Genomic DNA, 20,541 nt, shown 5'->3' with positions numbered 1-20,541 from the left:
ACCATTGGTCCTGGAATCTTTCCTCATCTCTTGTTGTGACCATCAACAATATCTCTTCTTCTTCATGCTTGACAAACTTTGCATCATTTTATTGATTCGTTTATTTTTTAGGACAATCACTAGAGTAGTGACCATACTTCTGACAATTGAAACACTGAATGTGACTTTTGTCAGGTTTTCGACCACCACCTCTTCCTTTACATGTAGCACTACCTCTTTGGTTGCATTGGTATGTGGACTTTCTCTGATTCGACCAACCTCATTCCTGCTGATTTTGACCAGTCAAATTGTTGTAGCCTCTTCTACCTTTGTTCTCAAACCACTTCCCTTTACCTTTCTTTTCTCTTGTTGATTGCGCCTGCAAATCCACACCATTCTTCGACTTACTTGCAGCTCTTTCATCTATTCTTTCTTCATGAGATTCAAGTGTCCCTTGAAGCTCCTCTTTTGTCAATGCTGACAAATCTTTCGACTCTTCTATTATAAGTCCAAAAAAAATTAGGAGGATTGTAAACTTAAGGTAGAGAAAGACAAGAAAGAGGGGTTTGAATTGTTTTCACTGTAAACTTTTGCAACAGCACACACACAAAGGTAAAAGCAAATAACATAGAAGTTTATCCTGGTTCGCTTGAAAGCCAAAGCTACTCCAGTCCACCCGACCAAGGTGATTTCGCCTTCATAAGAACTTAATCCAATAATCTTGAAAGATTACAACAATCGTCTAAGAGTTCAATAATCTCTTAGCCCTCTCAAGTCTACAGACTTCACAAGTCACTTGAGGAATCACAACAACTATTGAGAATTACAAGGGTGTGTTTGGTGCTTCACAAATCAATGATCACACTATGAGCAACAACTCTTGCGTGTATTTGGAATATGGTTTAAGGTGTATTGTAGAATTCTTGTGTAGTTTCTTCGTGTATTTGTATGATGATGGTGAGGCCTTGTGATTACTGAATTTTACAATGGCAAGTATTTAGAATATGGTTTAAGGTGTATTGTAGAATTCTTGTGTAGTTTCTTCGTGTGTTTGTATGATGATGGTGAGGCCTTTTTATAGATATTGGAGCCCATAGTTGATGAGTTAGATGATCTGTTGGGCGTGAATCAGAGTGAGCGGAGTTCAAAGCTTGTATTCTTCAAATAGTTGTTTTGATGAGTAGTCTTCGGTGTTAACTTGGTTGATCTTCATAGAGGTCTTCTGATGTACAGTCTTCAGAGTCTTTAGATGTGATATTTAATAATAGAACTTGTATATAGTTCTTTCAGAGACGTTCTTATTCAGAGTTAGATATAATATTTTCATTTCTAGATCAACATTTTTGGACTGCATTAGGATCCCGATATTGTTTTTCTCTCGCCTTCATTCAAGATTTGAACCAAAGACACCTTGGTGATAGGACAAGCATGTTAACGACTAGGTTGCTTTATCTTTGATGATTTAGTTTACAAATTAGATATATATTTATATTTCTTTACATGAAGCATAGATATGGAGCAACCGGGTAACAACATAAGCTATTAAGCAGATGCTTCAAGCCATTTTCCGCCATAAAACTACCATGGAACTGCTCACAACGTCACAAAGAGATGAACTTGGGTTGAGTACTTATTGTTCAGTTTTGCAGTTTTGTTCATACATGTTCATGAGAGCATTTGCATTCTTTATAATGTAACTGTATACCTCCTTTCCGTTATCCAAATTGGTGCTATAAGCACAATCATGAACAATGCTTGTGACAATATAGATATCAGGCCTAACACCGTTACTTTGCACTTCATCAAACAATCTAATACCATTCTTTATAATGTAACTATGTACTTCTCTTTCTTTCTTGATCGAATCTCATTCCAGAAAAACCATTCACAATTAATTTTTATAAGGTTATTATCTAAAAGAGAACGTTAATTAATTTTTAATTATATTATTTAGTACTAATTATAAAAAAATATATATTAAATGTGTGTGGATTACAAAATATTAAGGTAGCCGTTGATTTTTTTTAATAAGATAGAAGTAGTTCATGTAAACAAAAAACAACATAGAATAATAGTTGGTTACATTAAATTAACAAAAGAATGTAAACTTGTTAACGTCTCAACGAGCACCAGTGGTCTAGTGGTAGAATAGTACCCTGCCACGGTACAGACCCGGGTTCGATTCCCGGCTGGTGCAATATATTGTTTTGTTCTTTTTGTTTTCTTTAAAAATTCAAGAAGATAACTGCTCTTTGTGTTACATTCTTGGAGCAAATGATTAAAACGTTTCTTATAATTTATAAATTAAGAATATGTAACTTAATTTAAAATTAAATTCTGAAGGGCTGATATGAATGTAAAATTGAATTTGACCCATTAATACTTCTTTCTAAAGTGTAAGATTTATTTATTTTCTGTGAAGTAAATTATAATTGTTTTATCTTGCACTACTCAAACAGATACAGAATATTAAAATTGATTATAGTTGTTCTATCTTGCACTACCTAAAGAGACAAGTTTCAAATTGAGTATACGATACGAGTTTATTTTTTAACCTTTCTTTGTTGTTTGGTATGAAGGTAATCTTTTCCTAAATTGACATTATGACTTATATAACAAATTTTGCATATGTCTATACTATTTTAGCTTTTTTTTTCCACACTAATTTGACTTATGCAATGAAAGTACCTATTATATTACACACTAATTTGACTTATGCAATGAAACTATCTATTATAGAATAAAGGGTTAATAGGTATTTTGTCCTATGATATTTAGATGAGTTTTGAAAATCTCATTAAAAAAAAATTAAATTTGCTATATTACATGAAGATTATCCTGTTTTATCCCCTCAAACAATTTACTCATCAATAACATGTTGAATGTCATGTAGTTTTTAAGAATTTATACTTATTTTTTTCGATAAAATTGGAGATTTTTGAAAAAATCTTCTGTCATGTCATTATTTTTTATAATTAAATTTTTTGAATCGATAAAATAGAAGAATCTTCGTATGGCAGAAGGTGAATTCAAACTTTTTTTACCGAGTTTTTCAAAACTTGAATTCAAACTTTCATTATTGTAAATTTTCACAAAGGTAAGATTTTAGGTTGCAATGTTGATCATTCTTTTTTGGAAGTTGCTTCTAATTTCCTATCTTGTCGGGTTAGCTCTCTTTCGTTCATTTTCCTTGGGATCAATTATGGGATTAATCCTTGTAGAGCTTCGTCTTGGGATGCAATCTTGGTTAAGTTCCAAAGCAGGTTTGTAGTGTGGAAAGGAAAGTGTATCTCAATTGTTGGTCGTGTTGTTGGTTGTAAATATGAAAGTAAAAAAAGGTCTAGAGTGGAGTGACTAGACCTTTGTAAAAAATTCAACCATTTTTTCAAAAACTGATTATCATATATTTTTCAAAAGTGTGCGTAGAAGGTTTGTATCAAAAATATGAAAATTATACTTGTTGAAACTTGATCACGTTAACGCTTAATCAATCTACAAAAACCAATTTACGGTATTATGATGATACCCAAAGATATTTAATTATTCAATTGTATATTCCATGAGATGTGTTTATACAACGATTCAATATCAATGAATTCTAACATCAATTGCTTCTCTGAATTTTAATCACCAATTCAGCTCGATTAGACACCAATTCAAACAAAACCTAAACTTACGTAATAAATAGCTGCCAATTGAATAAACGATAAACTATGCTAGAATTGAAATACCTAAGCATGAAAATCCTACAAAAGTTAAATTCAAGAGTAAGGGAGATAGATGACACCGAGATTATAGTGTTTCGGCGTTCGTCTTCGCTTTGCCTATGTGCATTCTTCAATGATTTTCCATCGAAATCTGTATTTTTCCTTTTCATTTGACAAATATCTACAAGAGTTCAAACAATCATCAATCCACAATAATGTTGAGAAAAATAATCTCATATCTGGATCTTGACTTGCATATAGTGTAATACCAAACTCTTCTGCATAATCTTTACTCGATTAACGCTTCTTTAATCTTCCAATGTCATAATTCTGCTTCAAGCCTTCGTGTGTAGCAATCAACCCCTTGATCATATCGATTCCTTGAGCGATGAATTGTCTAAAGATTTGAGGAGAAGTTTGCCTTGTCTATAACCTTCCATACAGTCACTACCAAGGCAATCTAGAGAGAAGAACCTCCTTCTTTTCACTAGAATTTGTCAGCACCAATGACAACAACCTCGGTCTTGCAAGCTACCTAAAAATATCTACCCAATCTTCAAGAACAATTAGTTTCAAGACAACGTCTCCTTCAATCAAATTACAAATCTCTCATGATAAAGATTTGAAATAAAAAAGAAGTTGAAGTTAAAAGAAAATCGATTGCATGAGTTTTTAAACTTACAAAAGTGAGAGGGAGTTGGTTTCACCAAAAATCACAATGTTGGTTATGAGATTCACACATGAAAAATGATGAAAAAATAAATTTATATGTGCTTGAGATTAAGCACAAAAATAGATGGAAAAAGTTAGTTAGATTCGAGTCAAGTGCATTTTATGATTTTAGTCAAGTGAGCAAGTAGTGTGAAATAATGTCTCATAAAGAAATCTTGTGATTTAATTGTGATTCGAGTCACACAGGTTCATGATTTGAATCATGTGTTAAGCCTGATTCGAATCAGACATGGCAGTGGAAAATAGGAAGTTTATGATTCGAGTCATGAACAAATTGTGATTCGAAGCAGGTGTAACCTATGATTCGAATAACAGACATCCAAAATTTATTGTTTTGCCTCTATTTTGATTAATTCAAATCATGAATTGCGAGTGATTTGAATCACACACACACACACGAAATCTCAATTTTTAAAATTTTTAAAATAGTTTGAGATTTCACTTCCCACGTGACTTGAATTGATATCACATATGATTCTTCTTTCACTAACTTAGGCAATTGACTTAAATAATCATGTTCAAAACTCAAATGTAATGCATGCTAAAAACAAATCGTTTCAAAACTTGATTCACAGAGGATGTGAAATTATGAAGGAGACTCAATAATCAAAAGTAAATGAGAATGAAAGCGATAAGATAAGCAACAGAATCACTGTATTGGAGATACTCCCCCTGAATGTACTAGGGACATGCAACTACACATGTCACTTTAATTAATTGTGTGTTATCCTATATGCGCCTCTATTTATCTTTTTTTTACATGTCATCTAAGATTGTGTCACATGCAATCACTAATATTCAGAGATCCTTTTGTGGATTGGTGAAGAAAATTGGAGGAAAATCAATTAGGTTGCGTGGGACACGGTTTGTAAGCCGAAATCTAAAGGTGGGTTATGAGTTATGGAAGTTAAGTCATTCAATAGAGCCCTCTTGAGTAGATGGGGTTGGCGTATTTTATCAGAGGAATATTCAGAATGGAGATCTTTAAATATATTCAAATACTGAGATCCTAAGATGGTGATCTTGGACTCTTCTTGAAAGGCGAATGACTCGAAATCTTCTTTATGGTGGAGAGACTTACGCCTCGCTCTTGGTTCTTGTGAAGATGACAGCAGTCGGTTCAGAAATTCTATTATGTGTAAGTTGGGTGACAAATCGTTTATGGATTTTTGACGTCGTATGTGGCTTGGCCCTGCTCCATTGTATATGCAATTTCCTATTCTTTTTGGTTGTGTGCAGGCCAATCGTTGTACAGTTAGCGATACAGGTGCTTGGTCAAATGGTGTGTGGCTTTGGAATCTTAACTTGGATAAAGCTTTATTGCCTACTGCTGCTGTGACAGAATTGCTTGAGTTGTAAAATTGCTTGTTTCATATCAATCTCATGGCGAATGTGGTTGACTCGTGTATTTGGTGGCGAAATGCCAGTAAATATCATGTCAGGTTAGCTTCGGTGAGGATTTCTTCGTTGTCTTCTACTGTTTCCCGATCGTTAACTCACATCGAGCTTTTTTGCATGTTGTTGTGGAAGTCCCTTGTTCCAAGCAATAGCAAAGTTTTTCTTGGAAACTTTTGCTTAACTGATTGCAAACGCGTGATCAATTAGGAAAGATGGGGATCTTGAGTGGCCATTATAATCATGTTTGCCCAATGTATTTAGACTCGGAGGAAAATCTCCTCCACTTATTTTTCTTGTGTCCAATAACTTCAAAGGTTTGGCTTCTGTTATTTTGGTGGATTGGTCTTTATCCTTTTTCTTATGATGTTTTATTGGGGGATAATTTGACTGAGTATCTTTCGTTGCTTAGACCAAAAGTTGGTAGTTCTTTTATCTCCTTTTTTGGCATGCGGTTGGTTTGTCTCTTTAGATTGTTAGAAATGATATTCTTTTCAAGAATGGTCTCAAAGGGGTTTCATAGATAACTATCTTTGATTTTTGCGGGAAAAAAAAAGCTATCTTGGAAATGGAGATGTACTTGGCAGAATTTTCTAGTGGATCTTATTGCTTGTATTCTTGCAATTTTTTTTATAATTTCTTCTGTTTTTCCATCCTTTGTATATGGGTTGAATAGCCCCTTATACTCTTTTATATCAAATATTTTGTTTATAGAAAAAGGTACAAATCAATAAAATTATATCTATTATACTAAAATTAATAAACACGTCGAAGTTACAATTTTAATAATCTAGTAACAATCAATATGCTGAACTGTTTCCGATATATTTTTGATACAACGTGGATAAAAAATTCTGATAGGGTGGCAACACGTTTCCAACCATGACTCTTTACTTTCTTTTTATTAGATTCTTCTTTTTATTAACCCTTCATTCCCCTTTTAATGACCCTTCTAGTCATTCTGTTTAATATCCTAATTAATTAATTGCGCATTGTTACTATTTTTTAAAATTAGTTTTATTTTCCATAATTTCTTATCAATACTAATATCTAAAATTTAATTCATATTAATTATTATCTCATTTTACATATTATTAAGATTATTTGTAATGGAAAGTTTGAGTTAGAATGATGATACTTTGCTTGAGACTCTCTTTTTTTTGGCAAAATTCCTTTCTTCTTCTAGATGAAACAAATTTAACCTAAGATGGCTAAGAAGGATATTATTCCAATATCTTACATTTAATATACTTTTCAGCTATGATTTAGTTAAATATTTAATTATAAATTTTTATATGCATATTTTCAATTAATGACCTATCGCCATATCTGATACAATCTGTGATACACTCTATGATTTTTTTTTAAAAATAATCATCTTTTTTAAAAAAAATACGAAAATAATCAATTTTTCAAAAAAAAAATCCAAAATAATCATGTTTGAGGGAGGAGGTGCCAATACAGATGGTGCCCGCTTGCATGGCGTGTGTGTTTCTTTTGAAAATAAAATTTATTTTTGCAACCAACAAAAATCAAACACACAACCTTTGGATCCATAGTGGAAGACATTACTATTGCACCACAAACCTTCATGTTAATTTGTTTCATCATATATTTAATGAGCCATTGTTCAATTGTATTTTTTAAATTGTATTAAAATAAAACACAAAATAATTTTATTAATAAAACACAAAATACATTAATTATTAATAATGTATTTTGAATACATTATAAAATAAGAGTAACATATTTTGGCGCCTGCAGCCAACAATTATTTTGTATTAATATAAAAAATATATTGTTCTTTTTTCATTTTATTAAATTTTATCTCTATTCTTTAATTTTTAAAAATATTATATATTAATATATTATTTTATATTTAATGAGCCATTGTTCAATTGTTTCATCATATATTTTGTGTTTTATATTATATATTAACATGTATTAATATTTCAATTGTATTTATAATAAATATTATGAAGTTTATTTAAATTTTTGTGTAAAAATTAATATAAAAACTTCATAATATTTTTAAATATAATTGAAAAATACAATTGAAAAATTATATTATTTTAAATATAATATATTTTTAAATATTATATTACTTTTTATAAATAATATAATATATTAATACATGTCTAAGTTATATAAAATAATACTTAAATATTTATATATAAAAAAATTAATAAAATATAAATGCATTATAAAATAAAATATAAAATAATTGAATATTAATTTGAATATATTAATATATAATATTTTTAAAAATTAAAAAATAGAGATAAAATTTAATAAAATAAAAAAAGAACAATATATTCTTTAAAAATAAAACATTATAATAAATAGTATAAATAGTAGAATAACATAAATAGTATAAATAGTAGATAGTATGATAAACATTATTTTAATACAATTTAAAAAATACAATTGAACAATGGCTCATTAAATATATGATGAAACAAATTAACATGAAGAGTATGTGGTGTAATGGTAACGTCTTTCACTATTGATGTAAAGGTTGTGTGTTTGATTCTTGTTGGTTGCAAAAATAAATTTTATTTCAAAAGAAAAACACCACGCCATACAGGCGCCCCCCCTTGAGGGCCATGCAGCGCCAGCTGCATTGGCGCCTCCTCCCCCAAACATGGTTATTGTGAAAAAAATTGGTTATTTTCGTATTTTTTTTGAAAAATATGGTTATTTTAAAAAAAAAATCTACACTCTATCATGTACGTGCTTCATTGATAAAGAGCTGCAAAGGGTGACAATCGTTAAGAAGAAACATGACAAATTTATACAACCATCTCAGAATAAAATCATCTCACATTGGACTTTGACTTTCTCAAACTTTACTAAGCAACACTTAATGGATATTTAAATTAACCATGATTTGACAAAATCACTGTTGCCCTGATTATTGAAGCTTGAAATTGTAGTTTTTATTGAATTTATAGTGGCACGTCTCACTTTAGACCAAGTGAGCCAATTCAGATAAACTTCTCAATTTTCATAAAAGATCTCTAGTTAGCTTTTCTGAAAACACACCTATGAGCTTACTTTAAGAAGCCCTTAAAAGCTAGCAGCTAATCTAAACTATACCATAATGTACCAAGGGCAGAAGAGGACATTTGTTACATGGACGCGGATCCGAACCCAAAAAAAAACAGGCAGGACTGCAAAATTTTCAGATCGCGCATACATAAATTTTTAAAATAGCATTCACGTATATTACGGACAAACAACCTATAGTAGAATTGTCATTGTGAAGTGCACAATCTTCACAGTGACATGTTTAAAACTCAATCAAATTAAGATGCAGAAATGTAAATTCAATTAATGATTGAAAGATGTAACTGAAGCTGAACTAAATTAATAATATGTTTTAAACAATTTCTCTCGAAAAGGATGTTACCAAACAAGAATAAAATAATTCAATACCAAAATTTGATCTGAAGTGATGAGAAGGCGGCCAGTGCCATCAGCTTTTGTACTCTGCCCGAAACCTTGTACAAAAAGCGGCAACTTCATCTTTACAACAAAAGATACGATAATCTGGTCTCGTTTACTTCCCAATTCTTCAGCAGAAGTGGCTTTAGCTAGCAATCAATCGGGAATTTCCCCTTCCTCCAATTGCTCAGGCTGGCTTACCAAAGGGAGCTTGTTAATGGCGTCAAACACATCTATTTCGTTTTCATCTTTCTTTGCAAATTCACAACCAAAATCTGGGAAGACTGTGGGATTGAATTGATACATAAGATCATAGGAATTATCATCATACATAAGATCTTGTTCAAAGTCAAACATCCCAGATTCAGACAATTGTTGTAAATCCGTGTCTATGAAAGATGAGGGCGAAAGATTTCTCTCAACGTCTCCTTCAAACACTGGTATATCTAATGAATCATTTGGTGCTTTTTCGGAAAGAATATTTTCAGTAAGCACTTGATGTGATGGACTTGATTCTGAATGCTTTATAAGATCAAAAACCTTAGGATCATCAAAGCTGTTGTCATCTTCAATCTCCTCTTCCCTGAACGATACACCTTCTGGTATTAGGTTAACTTCACTATCTTTCTGCGGTGATTTAGGCATACTAGGAATGACATTCTTAATAACTTCGAAATTGATAGTGTGAGACGGCAAGAAAACAAAAACAACGGGATACTCCAAAATGACTACATTTTTCAATTGTTGTCTGATTGGTGCTTTTATATCCAATTCTTTGAAGGGTGACTTGGGACCCTATATTAACATAAACAAGATGAAATTTATAAGTAAAATAAAGTCAACTTTGATGTAGTCAATCAATTACTAAGGGTATATGTTTGGATGGAAAGTTTGGAGGACTAAATCTATATTGAACGAATAACATGGTTGAGATGATCATATAAGTATCCTTTCCCCTGAAAAATCCTCTATCCAAACATACCCTAAAATTCTACTAGCTTTTATACTGCATTTCTACCACATAAAAAGTATAGAAAAACACCTTTGGATATTTACGAATGAAGAGCTTGAGATGATCCTGGTCATCACAAAATTCCTTTAGTTGATGATTCCAAGGACCTGGTTTGAGGTGCTTCTCTAGAATGGTGCAAAAGCTTGTATCTTCATGAACTCTGGAAGAAATGAGTGTAGCATTCTTTCAAAATTGTATTCTCTAAATTCTTAAGCATGTAACAAGATAAGGCACATCATATAAATGGCTTACCCGTGGTCGTGTAAGACAATATTTGTCAGGTGAAAACGCCATTCTATTGTCCAATGTATAGACTTCTTCCTGAAAGTAAAGCATAAACATATTTGTACTTTATTTGAAACAAAAGCTTTCACCTCAATAATCTAAATATGGAGCAGATCGCAAAAAATAGCGGTATGTTCAAATTTCTCTAATGTATGTACCACCCTCCTAAAACAACAAATGTTTGTCATGAAAGATGATAATACCTATCGTCAAATCGAGATTGATTATTCTCTCTTTTTGACATTCCATTAGGCAGAAACAATAGTTTTGTGCTCCGGCTTCTAGCAGCATATTGCAGGCTTTTGAGGGGATGAGGCAACTTAAGATATGTAGACATGCCTAACTTTGTTCTTGTTCTCGAAGCAACTTCAGCCACTCTCTTCACTTCCTCCAGCAAATTATAATCTACATGGAGGAAAGGACAATAACAAGAAGCATGGAAAATTAAAAAAAGTAAAATTCAAATGTGCTAAATAAAATAATCCAAAAAAGAACATTGAATTTAAGATAAGAAGTACTAATGTAAAAATATCCAAAGGAACCCAAAATGAATGGTCCTTTACCTTATCTCCAAGGATAACACAAACAAGAAGAATAAGTTCATTCACTCCAACTAAAAAAAAGCCTATAAAGCACTGATACATACTACAAGGATACCGGATACCACACCGACACTTATACGTTACCACACCGACACTAATATGTAGACAGCAGTAACAATTTTTAAAAAATGAGTTATTAAAGGTAAAAACATGTGTCAATTTTGTGTCAAACATTTGACATTCCTTCAATCCGAAGTGTCTGTGTTACATAAATGTTCTCAAGATCAAAGGCATAACATAACACAGTTTAAAGAGTAAGTACCAGATAACAAGATATTGTCATCAAACTGTGTAATAGGAACAAACTGAGTCTGGTTCCTCTTGCCATTACACCCAGTCCGAACTTTGTGAGCTTTTACACAAGGAAGACTGCACGATTGTATCGAGCAACCTGGACACTTGTACTTTGAGGGGTTAGATTTGCATTCTTCACATTGGATTAGCACTTTGGGAATGGTTCTATTCGAAACATTCTCTATTTGTTCTTCTCTTTGGGACAAAGAAGCAGACATGTTTATGCTTACAAGCAAAAAAACCCTCTTTCAAAGCGGTTTGTTGTGAATGAATTCGAAGTTTCACGCAACAAGGATCATCACACTGCAGAAGCAACCAACACATTATTACATCACAAATTTTCAAACGTGAAAGAAACCAATGGTTGATTCCAAATTAAAAGAGTGAAAAGTGAAATTGTAAACCTAATTACCCATTATTGAAACACTGAAAAAGCATCTATATCGTAATTTAATTAAAAGAGAGTAGCAATATCAGAGTTTTTTAAACAGTAGACGTAGTTCGTAGTTAATCGTGGCGGCGGCGCTGCCGCTGCAGAGATGACAGATGCGGCGCTTGCGGCTGCCTCGTGCATTTCACGAGAACAACACGGCGCGACTCGCTGAAATCGCGGTTTCGCGCTCGCTACAATGAAGATTGCAAAGAACTAAGATCATTTAAAATAAAATGGAAAGAGGAAAAGATGAAATTTCTTCACACAGTTTCTGGTGGGCGCCGTCTAATTTCGGCGGCGTTTCCGGCGAGGTTTTGGTTTTTGCAGAAAGTTGAGTTGGGTGCTTCAGCAAGTTGTTCTGATACAACAAGGGCAAGGCGGTAGTGATTATGGGGCTCGGGGAAGTGGGTTGGGCTTGGGCCATCACTTAAATGTTTGTTTTGGAGAAATTGTTCCGCCCCTTTCCAATTAAATTTGGGAAATTTCGTTTCCATCCCAAAACATAATTTTACCTTTAGTTATTTTCGAATATGCATATTTGGAAGTACATTAAGGGCCTGTTTGATTCCCTTTTTAAAAACAGTTTTTTAGTTTTTAAAAATTTAAAAATTAAAAACTCATTTGATAAATAATTTTTAAAAAAGTGGTTTTGAAAACTGTTTTTATTTTTTAGTTTTAAAAACTAAAAAACCAAAACTACTAAAAGTTGTTTTACTTTTGAATTTTTAAAACACAAAAATTGAAAACACATGAAAAATTTATAAATTTTTATTATTAATAGTAATTACGTTGATTTCTTAAATATGAATTTGCAATAGAAAATATGTTTTTGTTATAAGATAATTATTTGCATCGGAAAAACTCAACAAATAAAAAAATATTACGTTTGCACAAGAGAATACATTTTAATTGGTCGGATATTTTCATGTTTATAACATGTACATTATATATTTATCTACTTTTTATTTTTTAATAAAATTTAGTTATTGTTCCGGACTGGGCCATGACCCTAGGCACGGCACGGCCCAATACTCGCCAAGCCCACGTCCAAACGGCCATGTCCACACGACCACGAGGACGCGTCAGGTGGACGACAGTCCGCCCGACGAACGTCTCCCCGGGCCCTTAAACACGTGTCGGACAGTGAGCGGGTCCTCCTCGTACGATCTCCATCCACTCACCGTCAACCCACGTTGCGGGCACCTCAGTTGTGTCGGGCAGGGCCTTAACGGCATCCCACTCACCACGTCACCCAACTCCCCTATATTGTCGCCTTAGGGATAGGGGCAGTTGGACCAGGGGGCAGACTTTGGTCTAGGTCTTAACGCTTCTTACGCGTCCCCTGGCAGCTCCTCCTTGGGCCTAGCTAATCCAGCCCATTAGGAGCCTTGGCCCAGCGCTGGGGGCTCACTATAAATACCCCTTTCATGGCAAAGGGGCAGGTATTCTAACTCACACTCTGATAACCTCATTCTGTACCTTTTCTGACTTAAACATTGGAGCACTTTGCAGGTACACCCCCCTTTTCACTTCATTCTCCGGCCCATTCACCAAGACCTTGGAAGGCCCTCCTGATCAGGTGAGATCAGTGGCGCCGTCTGTGGGAACTAGCTATCCCCATCTTCATCAAACGAGGATCAAAAGCTCATTCATTTCTGTCCTTCCAACATGGCCGGAGAACAACATAGCGATCACAGCCGTCCCCTCGTCAACTACAACATGGACGACGGCCCGCCATCCCATGAGGCGGACGTTCGGGACGGTCATCCATCCACCCCGTCTCCAGAGCCCCAAAACAACGGAGATGTCCCTCACGCCCACAATTTAGGGGCAGAGACATTTCATCCCATTCCCGTTCCCGTTGAAGGAGACGCCGTAATGATTGCCATGGTGAATGCCCTCAATCAGGCCGGTTCTATGCTCCACCAGCAGCACGAACGAATCATGGCCCTCGAAGCCGAACGACAAGAGGCCCGGCCCCAGCCGGTGAGTAGGATACAACAACGTCCGGAGCCAACGAAGAAGCGAGGACGTCGCTCTCCCGAACCCCACGCCAGCAGGGCACGCGCCCATCGTGACGGTGGTCGAGCGAGAACATCACCAAGGCGCGGGCACAGCCCCGACAACAACGAACTGTCTCCCTTAAGGAGCGACGAGGAAGATTTGCATTGCCCCCTATCTCGGGCAATAATGGAAGCCCCGCTCCCCAAAGGCATGGAGAAACCGCCAAACCTAGCTGTGTACGACGGGACTACAGATCCCGACGATCACGTCGACAACGTCAACGCGATGCTCGACTACCGCAATGATATAACCGGGCACCTCAAATGCCGACTGTTCTCAACGACCCTCAGGAAAGGGGCCATGGCCTGGTACAAAAGCTTGGCCCCTGAGTCCATTACGTCATGGAGAGTCATGAGGTCCATGTTCACCCGGCACTTTACAGCTTCCCGTCGTCACCCCAAGACTGAGGCGACCCTTGAAGCCATAGTGCAGAAGAAGAATGAAACGCTGCGCTCATACATCGAGCGATTCAACCAGGAAGCTGTCGAGGTAGATACCACCGAGCACATGAAGAAGTATCTCCTCGAGAGAGGTCTCTTACCCGGCAGTGAACTTAGCAGAGCCGTAGGGATCGAGCCTCCCCGCACCTTAAACGAGCTCCTGCATAAAGCCCAGGCCTACATCAGATACGAGGAAAAGCAGGTGGCACACAATGCCCGCAGCGGACGTAACGCTGGGGAGACCGAGCACTCAAAACGCGAGGACACGAGCATTTCCCGTCGCAACGGAGACAGACGAAGAGAAGAAAGACCTCGCGAGCTCCGGGAAGGAAGAGGCCCCGCGGGCAGATATAGCGAGTACACCTTACTGACGGCTCCTCGAGAGCGTATCCTCGCAGAATGTATCAACTCTGAATTTAAGCAGGGCAGGGTCAGGTTCCCAAAACCGTCTGCACCAAAGCCCCACACCGACAAATCAAAGTACTGCCGGTTCCACAGAAGTCACGGACACGTGACCGAAGACTGCGTCCACCTGAAAGATGCGATTGAAATTTTAATCCAAGAAGGGCACCTGAAGCAGTACACGAGGAAGAACGAAGCTCCCAGACACGACGAGCCAGAGAAGAAGAGACCCCGGGAAAACACACCCCCCGACAACTCTCCCTATCAAGTGGCCCTCTGCGTGTCACGACCGGAAGATTTCTTCCCCCCCGAACCATTGCCCGAGGGCAAGATCACTGCACTCAGCCCCTGGGAAGACTTCCCTACCACACTGGTGATATCAGGAGGAGGAACTAACGGGGAATCCGCGGCCCTCTCCGTCAAACGCAAGTTCGACGAACTCCTACTGGCTGCCCCCGAGCAGAAAGCGACATTGACAAAATACCGGGGAAAATCCAACCCAATATCCTTCTTCCTGGAGGAACTCCCGGGCGGATCCCCGAACTCGGCCATCCCACTATTGATTAGAGCAAAGATGGCCAGATTCGACGTACGACGCATCCTGGTCGACGAAGGCAGCTCAGTGGATATCATGTACGTCCACCTCTTCAAGACTCTGAAGCTAGACAAGACCAACTTAGCCCCCTACGTCGGATCAGATCTCCAAGGATTCAACGGAGCAACAACCAGACCGTGGGGATATGTTGAGCTCCTCGTCACTTTCGGCGAACAAGAAACGGCCAGGGAAGTCAAAATCCAATTCCTGGTCGTAGACTGTCCGTCTCTCTACAATTGCATCTTTGGACGCCCGACGCTGGCCGAACTCACTGCGGTCCCATCCACCGTCCACCTGAAGATGAAATACTACACCAAATTGGGACGTGTGGTCACCATTCATGGTGACATCGAAGCAGCCCGGCGATGCTACGACGCCGCAGTAAAAGGACAGGCCGTAGTCAGCACGAAGAGCAACTGCAACAACAAAAAACTCAAGACCGAGGATCCTGCCCGAGGAGTCAACGCCATCGACCTCGACTGTCGCATCGGGCTGGACGAGACCGGAGAGGGGAGGTTCCCCAAGGAACGCTCTCTCGAACACCCGGTCCGACCAATCCCCGACGGGGAGTTCGAACTCATTCCTCTTGGGGACGATCCGGAAAGGACGGTGAAAATAGGTAAGGGACTACCCGAGGAAACAAGAGAAGAGCTAGTAGCATGCCTCAAAGAGAACTCCGACCTCTTCGCGTGGAATGCCGCAGAAATGCCCGGGCTGGACCCCGAGATCGCGTGTCATAAGCTAGCTGTAGACCGGGCAGCCAAGCCCATAGCACAGCGTAGACGCAAGCAATCGCCCGAAAAGGCAGAGGCTGCCGAGCGAGCTGTAAAAGACCTCTTAGAGGCAAATTTTATTTCTGAAGCCCAGTACACAACCTGGCTCTCTAATGTAGTCCTCGTTAAGAAAAATAATGGAAAATGGCGTATGTGTGTTGATTATACTGATCTTAATAGGGCTTGCCCGAAAGATGCTTTCCCCCTCCCTAATATAGACTCGCTCGTTGACAACTCTGCAGGTTTTAAACTCTTGTCCTTCATGGACGCATATAGTGGATACAACCAGATCCCTATGTCGCCCGCAGACAAGAAACACACAGCGTTCATGACCCCAACGGGCAATTACTACTACAACGTGATGCCGTTCGGGCTCAAGAACGCTGGCGCTACATACCAACGCATGATGAACAAAGTCTTCAAGGACGAAATAGGGGACATGCTCGAAGTGTACATGGACGACATGATCGTCAAATCACACGAGGAGGTAACCCATGCTCGACACCTTACGAAGGTATTCGAGCAGGCGAGACAGTGTAAAATGAGGTTCAACCCCGAGAAATGCACGTTCGGAGTCCGGGCAGGCAAGTTCCTCGGTTTCTATCTCACCGAAAGAGGGATCGAGGCCAACCCCGACAAATGCCGGGCATTCTCGGAGTTTCCGACCCCAAAAACCAAAAAATCGATCCAGTCACTCAATGGAGTGCTCGCCTCACTCTCCCGTTTCATCGCCAAGTCCGCCCAGCACGCATTGCCATTCTTCAGACTCCTTCGCAAAGAGGCTACCTTTGACTGGACCGATGAATGCGAACAAGCGCTACTCCATCTAAAGAAGGTTCTGTCCCAACCCCCGGTCTTATCACGGCCATCAGAAAAGGAAACCCTATACTTATACCTATCCGTGGCAACCGAGGCCGTCAGCGCCGTTCTAATAAGAGAAACCGACGAAGGACAAAAGCCCATCTATTTTACGAGTAAAGCACTCCAAGGTCCCGAGCTCCGATATCAGCAAATCGAAAAGGTCGCCCTGGCCCTCATCAACACAGCGAGGAGACTACGATATTACTTCCTCGCACACACGATAAAGGTGAGGACCGACCAGCCAATCAAACAGCTGCTCGGGCGCCCGGATATGGCCGGGAGGATGCTCAAGTGGTCATTAGAACTCTCCGAATTCGACATACAATACGAAAGTAGGAAAGCCTTGAAAGCTCAGGCGCTGGCCGACTTCGTCGCGGAGATGACCCACTGCCCGACTCCAGCAGAAAGCGCCCACAAATGGACGATCTTCGTCGATGGCGCCTCTAGCACATCAGGCAGCGGGGCCGGGATCATCCTCGAAAATGAAGAAGGGATCCTGATAGAGGTATCGTTAGCGCTAGCATTCCCAACATCAAACAACCAAGCCGAATACGAAGCCTTCCTCGCAGGCCTGAGGTTAGCCGACGACCTGGGAGCAAAAGAGGTAAAAATATCCACCGACTCCCAGCTCGTGGCCTCACAAGTGCGAGGAGAATACCAAACCAAGAACGACAACCTCCTCGGGTACTTGTCCCTCGTCAAAGAAAAACTTGATAGATTTGAAAAATGGGAAGTTCAACACATACCCCGCGAGCACAACACACGGGCAGACGTTCTCTCGAAACTAGCCAGCACGAGGAAAAAGGGTGGGAATAAATCAGTAATCCAAGAAATTCTCCCGCGGCCCAGCATCGACAAACTACCGCCTCCACTCGAGGTCAACGCTATTGGAGATGCCCACTGTTGGATGACACCCATCTACAATTACCTCACACGAGACGAACTCCCGGCTGACCCGAAAGAGGCGGCCATTGTCAAACGACGCGCATGCTCGTACGTACTCCTCGAAGGCAAACTCTACCGGAGAGGATTCTCCATCCCACTACTCAAATGCGTCGAGGAAGAGAAAGTCCCCGACATACTTGGAGAGATACATCGGGGAATTAACGCTCAACACCTCGGCGGACGATCGCTCGCACGAAAAGCCCTTCGAGCAGGCTACTACTGGCCGACCATGCAAAACGATTCGAAAGAGCACGTCAAAAGATGTGACAAATGCCAACGACATGCCGACATGCACCTCGCACCCCCGAACGACCTCAGATCGTTGTCTTCCCCATGGCCCTTCGCGTGGTGGGGCATGGACATCCTCGGACCCTTCGTCACCGGATCATATCAGAATAAATACCTCATCGTCGGGGTGGATTACTTCACCAAATGGATCGAGGCGGAGGCACTGGCTAAAATAACCGCGCAGAACATTCTCCGGTTCTTCAAACGCAACATCCTCGCTCGGTTCGGTATACCCCAGACACTTGTCACAGACAACGGGACACAATTCACGGACGGAGGATTCCAGGACTTCATCGCCAGCCTGGGCACCACACAGCATTTCACGTCTGTCGAGCATCCGCAGACGAACGGGCAAGCAGAGGCGGCCAACAGGGTAATCTTACGTGGCCTCAAACGCAGACTCGGCGAGGCAAAGAGGGCATGGGTCGAGGAGCTACATAGCGTCCTATGGGCCTACCGCACGACACCGCATTCTACCACCGGGGAAACCCCGTTCCGACTAACTTACGGCACCGAGGCAGTCATCCCGGTGGAGATACGGACGCCAACGAGGAGGACAGAGGAGCCCCTAGACGAGGAAATGAACGATGAAACCCTTAGAGCCGAGCTCGACCTAGTCGAGGAGATACGTTCCGAAGCAGCTCTCCGGGAAACAACCCTCAAACAAAAGATAGCACTACGTCATGACGCGAAAGTCATAAAAAGAGAGTTCCAGGTCGGCACCCTGGTCCTCAGAAGAAACCAGAAAAACCCGAGAGAGGGCAAACTGGCGGCCAACTGGGAAGGCCCTTACCGCGTCCGCGACAAAACGAGCAACGGGGCCTATTACCTAGAAAACCTACAAGGAGAACAACTCGCTCGACCATGGAACGCAGAAAAACTTAGACAATATTACAGCTAAGTACGCCACGGGGAGACGTGGCAGGTACGGCCACGCTCTTCGTCCCCAAAACCCCAGGGAGGAACCACGAGACCCGGGAACGATCCGGGGTCACACAACAAACACAACCCTCCCCGACGGTTGGGATCTTGACCAAGACCCAACGTCGAAGTACCAAGACTGGCAGGGCACCCAGCTCGCGATGGGAGGACCCAAGCCTCGGGACCAGGGTTCGAACAACGGACCCGGGCTTCGATACCCACGGGCACAAAGCCCGACACTTCGTCGGTTCCCTAAACCGAGGAGATTAACAAAGTCGAGCAGAGTACGAATTCATGCAAACAAATATCAAACACAAACGAGCACAATAACGGTAACAAAAATATTCATACATTAGAAACGACAAAGGCGGCCGAAGCCAAGTACGCCCGAAGGCCATATTACAACGCCCGAAGGCCAAAATACATGAGGCACGCAGGCCATGATAAGAAAAACATATAAACTAAGACTCCGCTCGGAGCTCCTCTTCATCCTCTTCTTCTTCTTCTCCCCCCAGCTCCTCCTCCACTTCAAACGGGCAGATGATCTCACCATCCCGGACGCAGCAGTTATAGGCCGACCCTTCCGTCACCAACTCAGGGTTCAGAAGCCCGAGCTGCTCGACAGCATTGTCGAAACCCTCTTTGAAGCAGGCCACAAGATCTTGGTTGAGAGTCAGGATATGCCCTAGCAGCTCACCGCGCGAGCCAAAGGCGCGTTCCTCCTCGGTCTCATCTGCCAGAGGACGGACCTTTCCCTCGAGAGACTCAACCTGAGCCCGTAGGTAGGCGTTGTCCTCGGTCAGCTTCTGATGGTCGACCACCTGCTCTTCCAGGCTCGCCTTAGCAGCCTTCAACTGGTCCCTCTCCCTTTCCACCTCCTCCAGCTTCTGGCGCAGCCCTTCCTGCAGCTGATGCTCTTCTTTGTAGTCCGACAGATCTTGAGATAGTCTTTCCTTCTCTGTCCGAACCTGCAAAAGGGCTTCCTCCAGCGAGGCGGTGGAGACCGCAGTGTCGGTCAGAACCATGGCCGTCTCCATCACCCGGATGACGGCAGCAATATCCCTGGCCAGATCTTTCCTCCGGGCAGCAACATCCTGGTCCAGAATAGCCTTGGCCTCAGGCGCAGGCACAGCAATCGACTCCTCGGCCTTGAAGAACGACCGTTCCACATAGCAGGGAGGCAGAAGATAGCTGCCCGGTCCATGCGAACCTCCTGGAGACGACCTGGTAAGGGCCCCAGCCGGACGCTTCCGTTTATGGAGGGGAGAAGCCGCTGGCGACGGACTGCTGTCAGGAATGGTGATCGGGTTAAGCCGAGGAGGAGAGGAAGGAATCACGCTCGCCGCCTGCGAGGGACCGACCCCGG

At 40.5% G+C, this 20,541-nt stretch overlaps 2 protein-coding genes and 1 non-coding gene across 4 annotated transcripts; 2 read left to right on the top strand and 1 right to left on the bottom strand.

Moving 5' to 3' along the window:
• The first annotated feature begins 2,105 nt into the window (after nt 1-2,105).
• On the top strand, nt 2,106-2,176 carry TRNAG-GCC (transfer RNA glycine (anticodon GCC)). Its single transcript has one exon. It is a non-coding gene; the product is annotated as a tRNA-Gly (tRNA).
• A 6,977-nt stretch (nt 2,177-9,153) lies between these two features.
• LOC127130875 (uncharacterized) lies at nt 9,154-12,303 on the bottom strand. 2 transcript variants are annotated; one of them, XM_051059836.1, is made up of 6 exons: nt 12,153-12,303; nt 11,422-11,756; nt 10,761-10,962; nt 10,525-10,593; nt 10,303-10,432; nt 9,154-10,055 (listed from the first exon to the last, which is right to left on the bottom strand). In XM_051059836.1, exons 2-6 carry the CDS (start codon nt 11,669-11,671, stop codon nt 9,417-9,419), a joined length of 1,290 nt encoding a protein of 429 aa, XP_050915793.1. In that variant the 5' UTR covers nt 11,672-11,756; nt 12,153-12,303; the 3' UTR covers nt 9,154-9,416. The 2 variants fall into 2 exon arrangements, with proteins under 2 accessions (XP_050915793.1, XP_050915797.1); XM_051059840.1 differs by having other exon boundaries at nt 11,866-12,282.
• A 1,251-nt stretch (nt 12,304-13,554) lies between these two features.
• LOC127103632 (uncharacterized) lies at nt 13,555-19,155 on the top strand. The gene is made up of 2 exons (XM_051040881.1): nt 13,555-18,014; nt 18,654-19,155. The coding sequence occupies exons 1-2, from the start codon at nt 13,555-13,557 to the stop codon at nt 19,153-19,155; spliced, it is 4,962 nt and encodes a 1,653-aa protein (XP_050896838.1).
• Nucleotides 19,156-20,541: the final 1,386 nt, after the last annotated feature.

This window comes from Lathyrus oleraceus, chromosome 1, assembly GCF_024323335.1.
Source record: "Lathyrus oleraceus cultivar Zhongwan6 chromosome 1, CAAS_Psat_ZW6_1.0, whole genome shotgun sequence".
In the NCBI taxonomy this organism is placed as follows: domain Eukaryota; kingdom Viridiplantae; phylum Streptophyta; class Magnoliopsida; order Fabales; family Fabaceae; genus Lathyrus; species Lathyrus oleraceus.
Note: the sequence above shows the minus strand (reverse complement) of the source record. Positions and strands in the feature narration are given on the sequence as shown.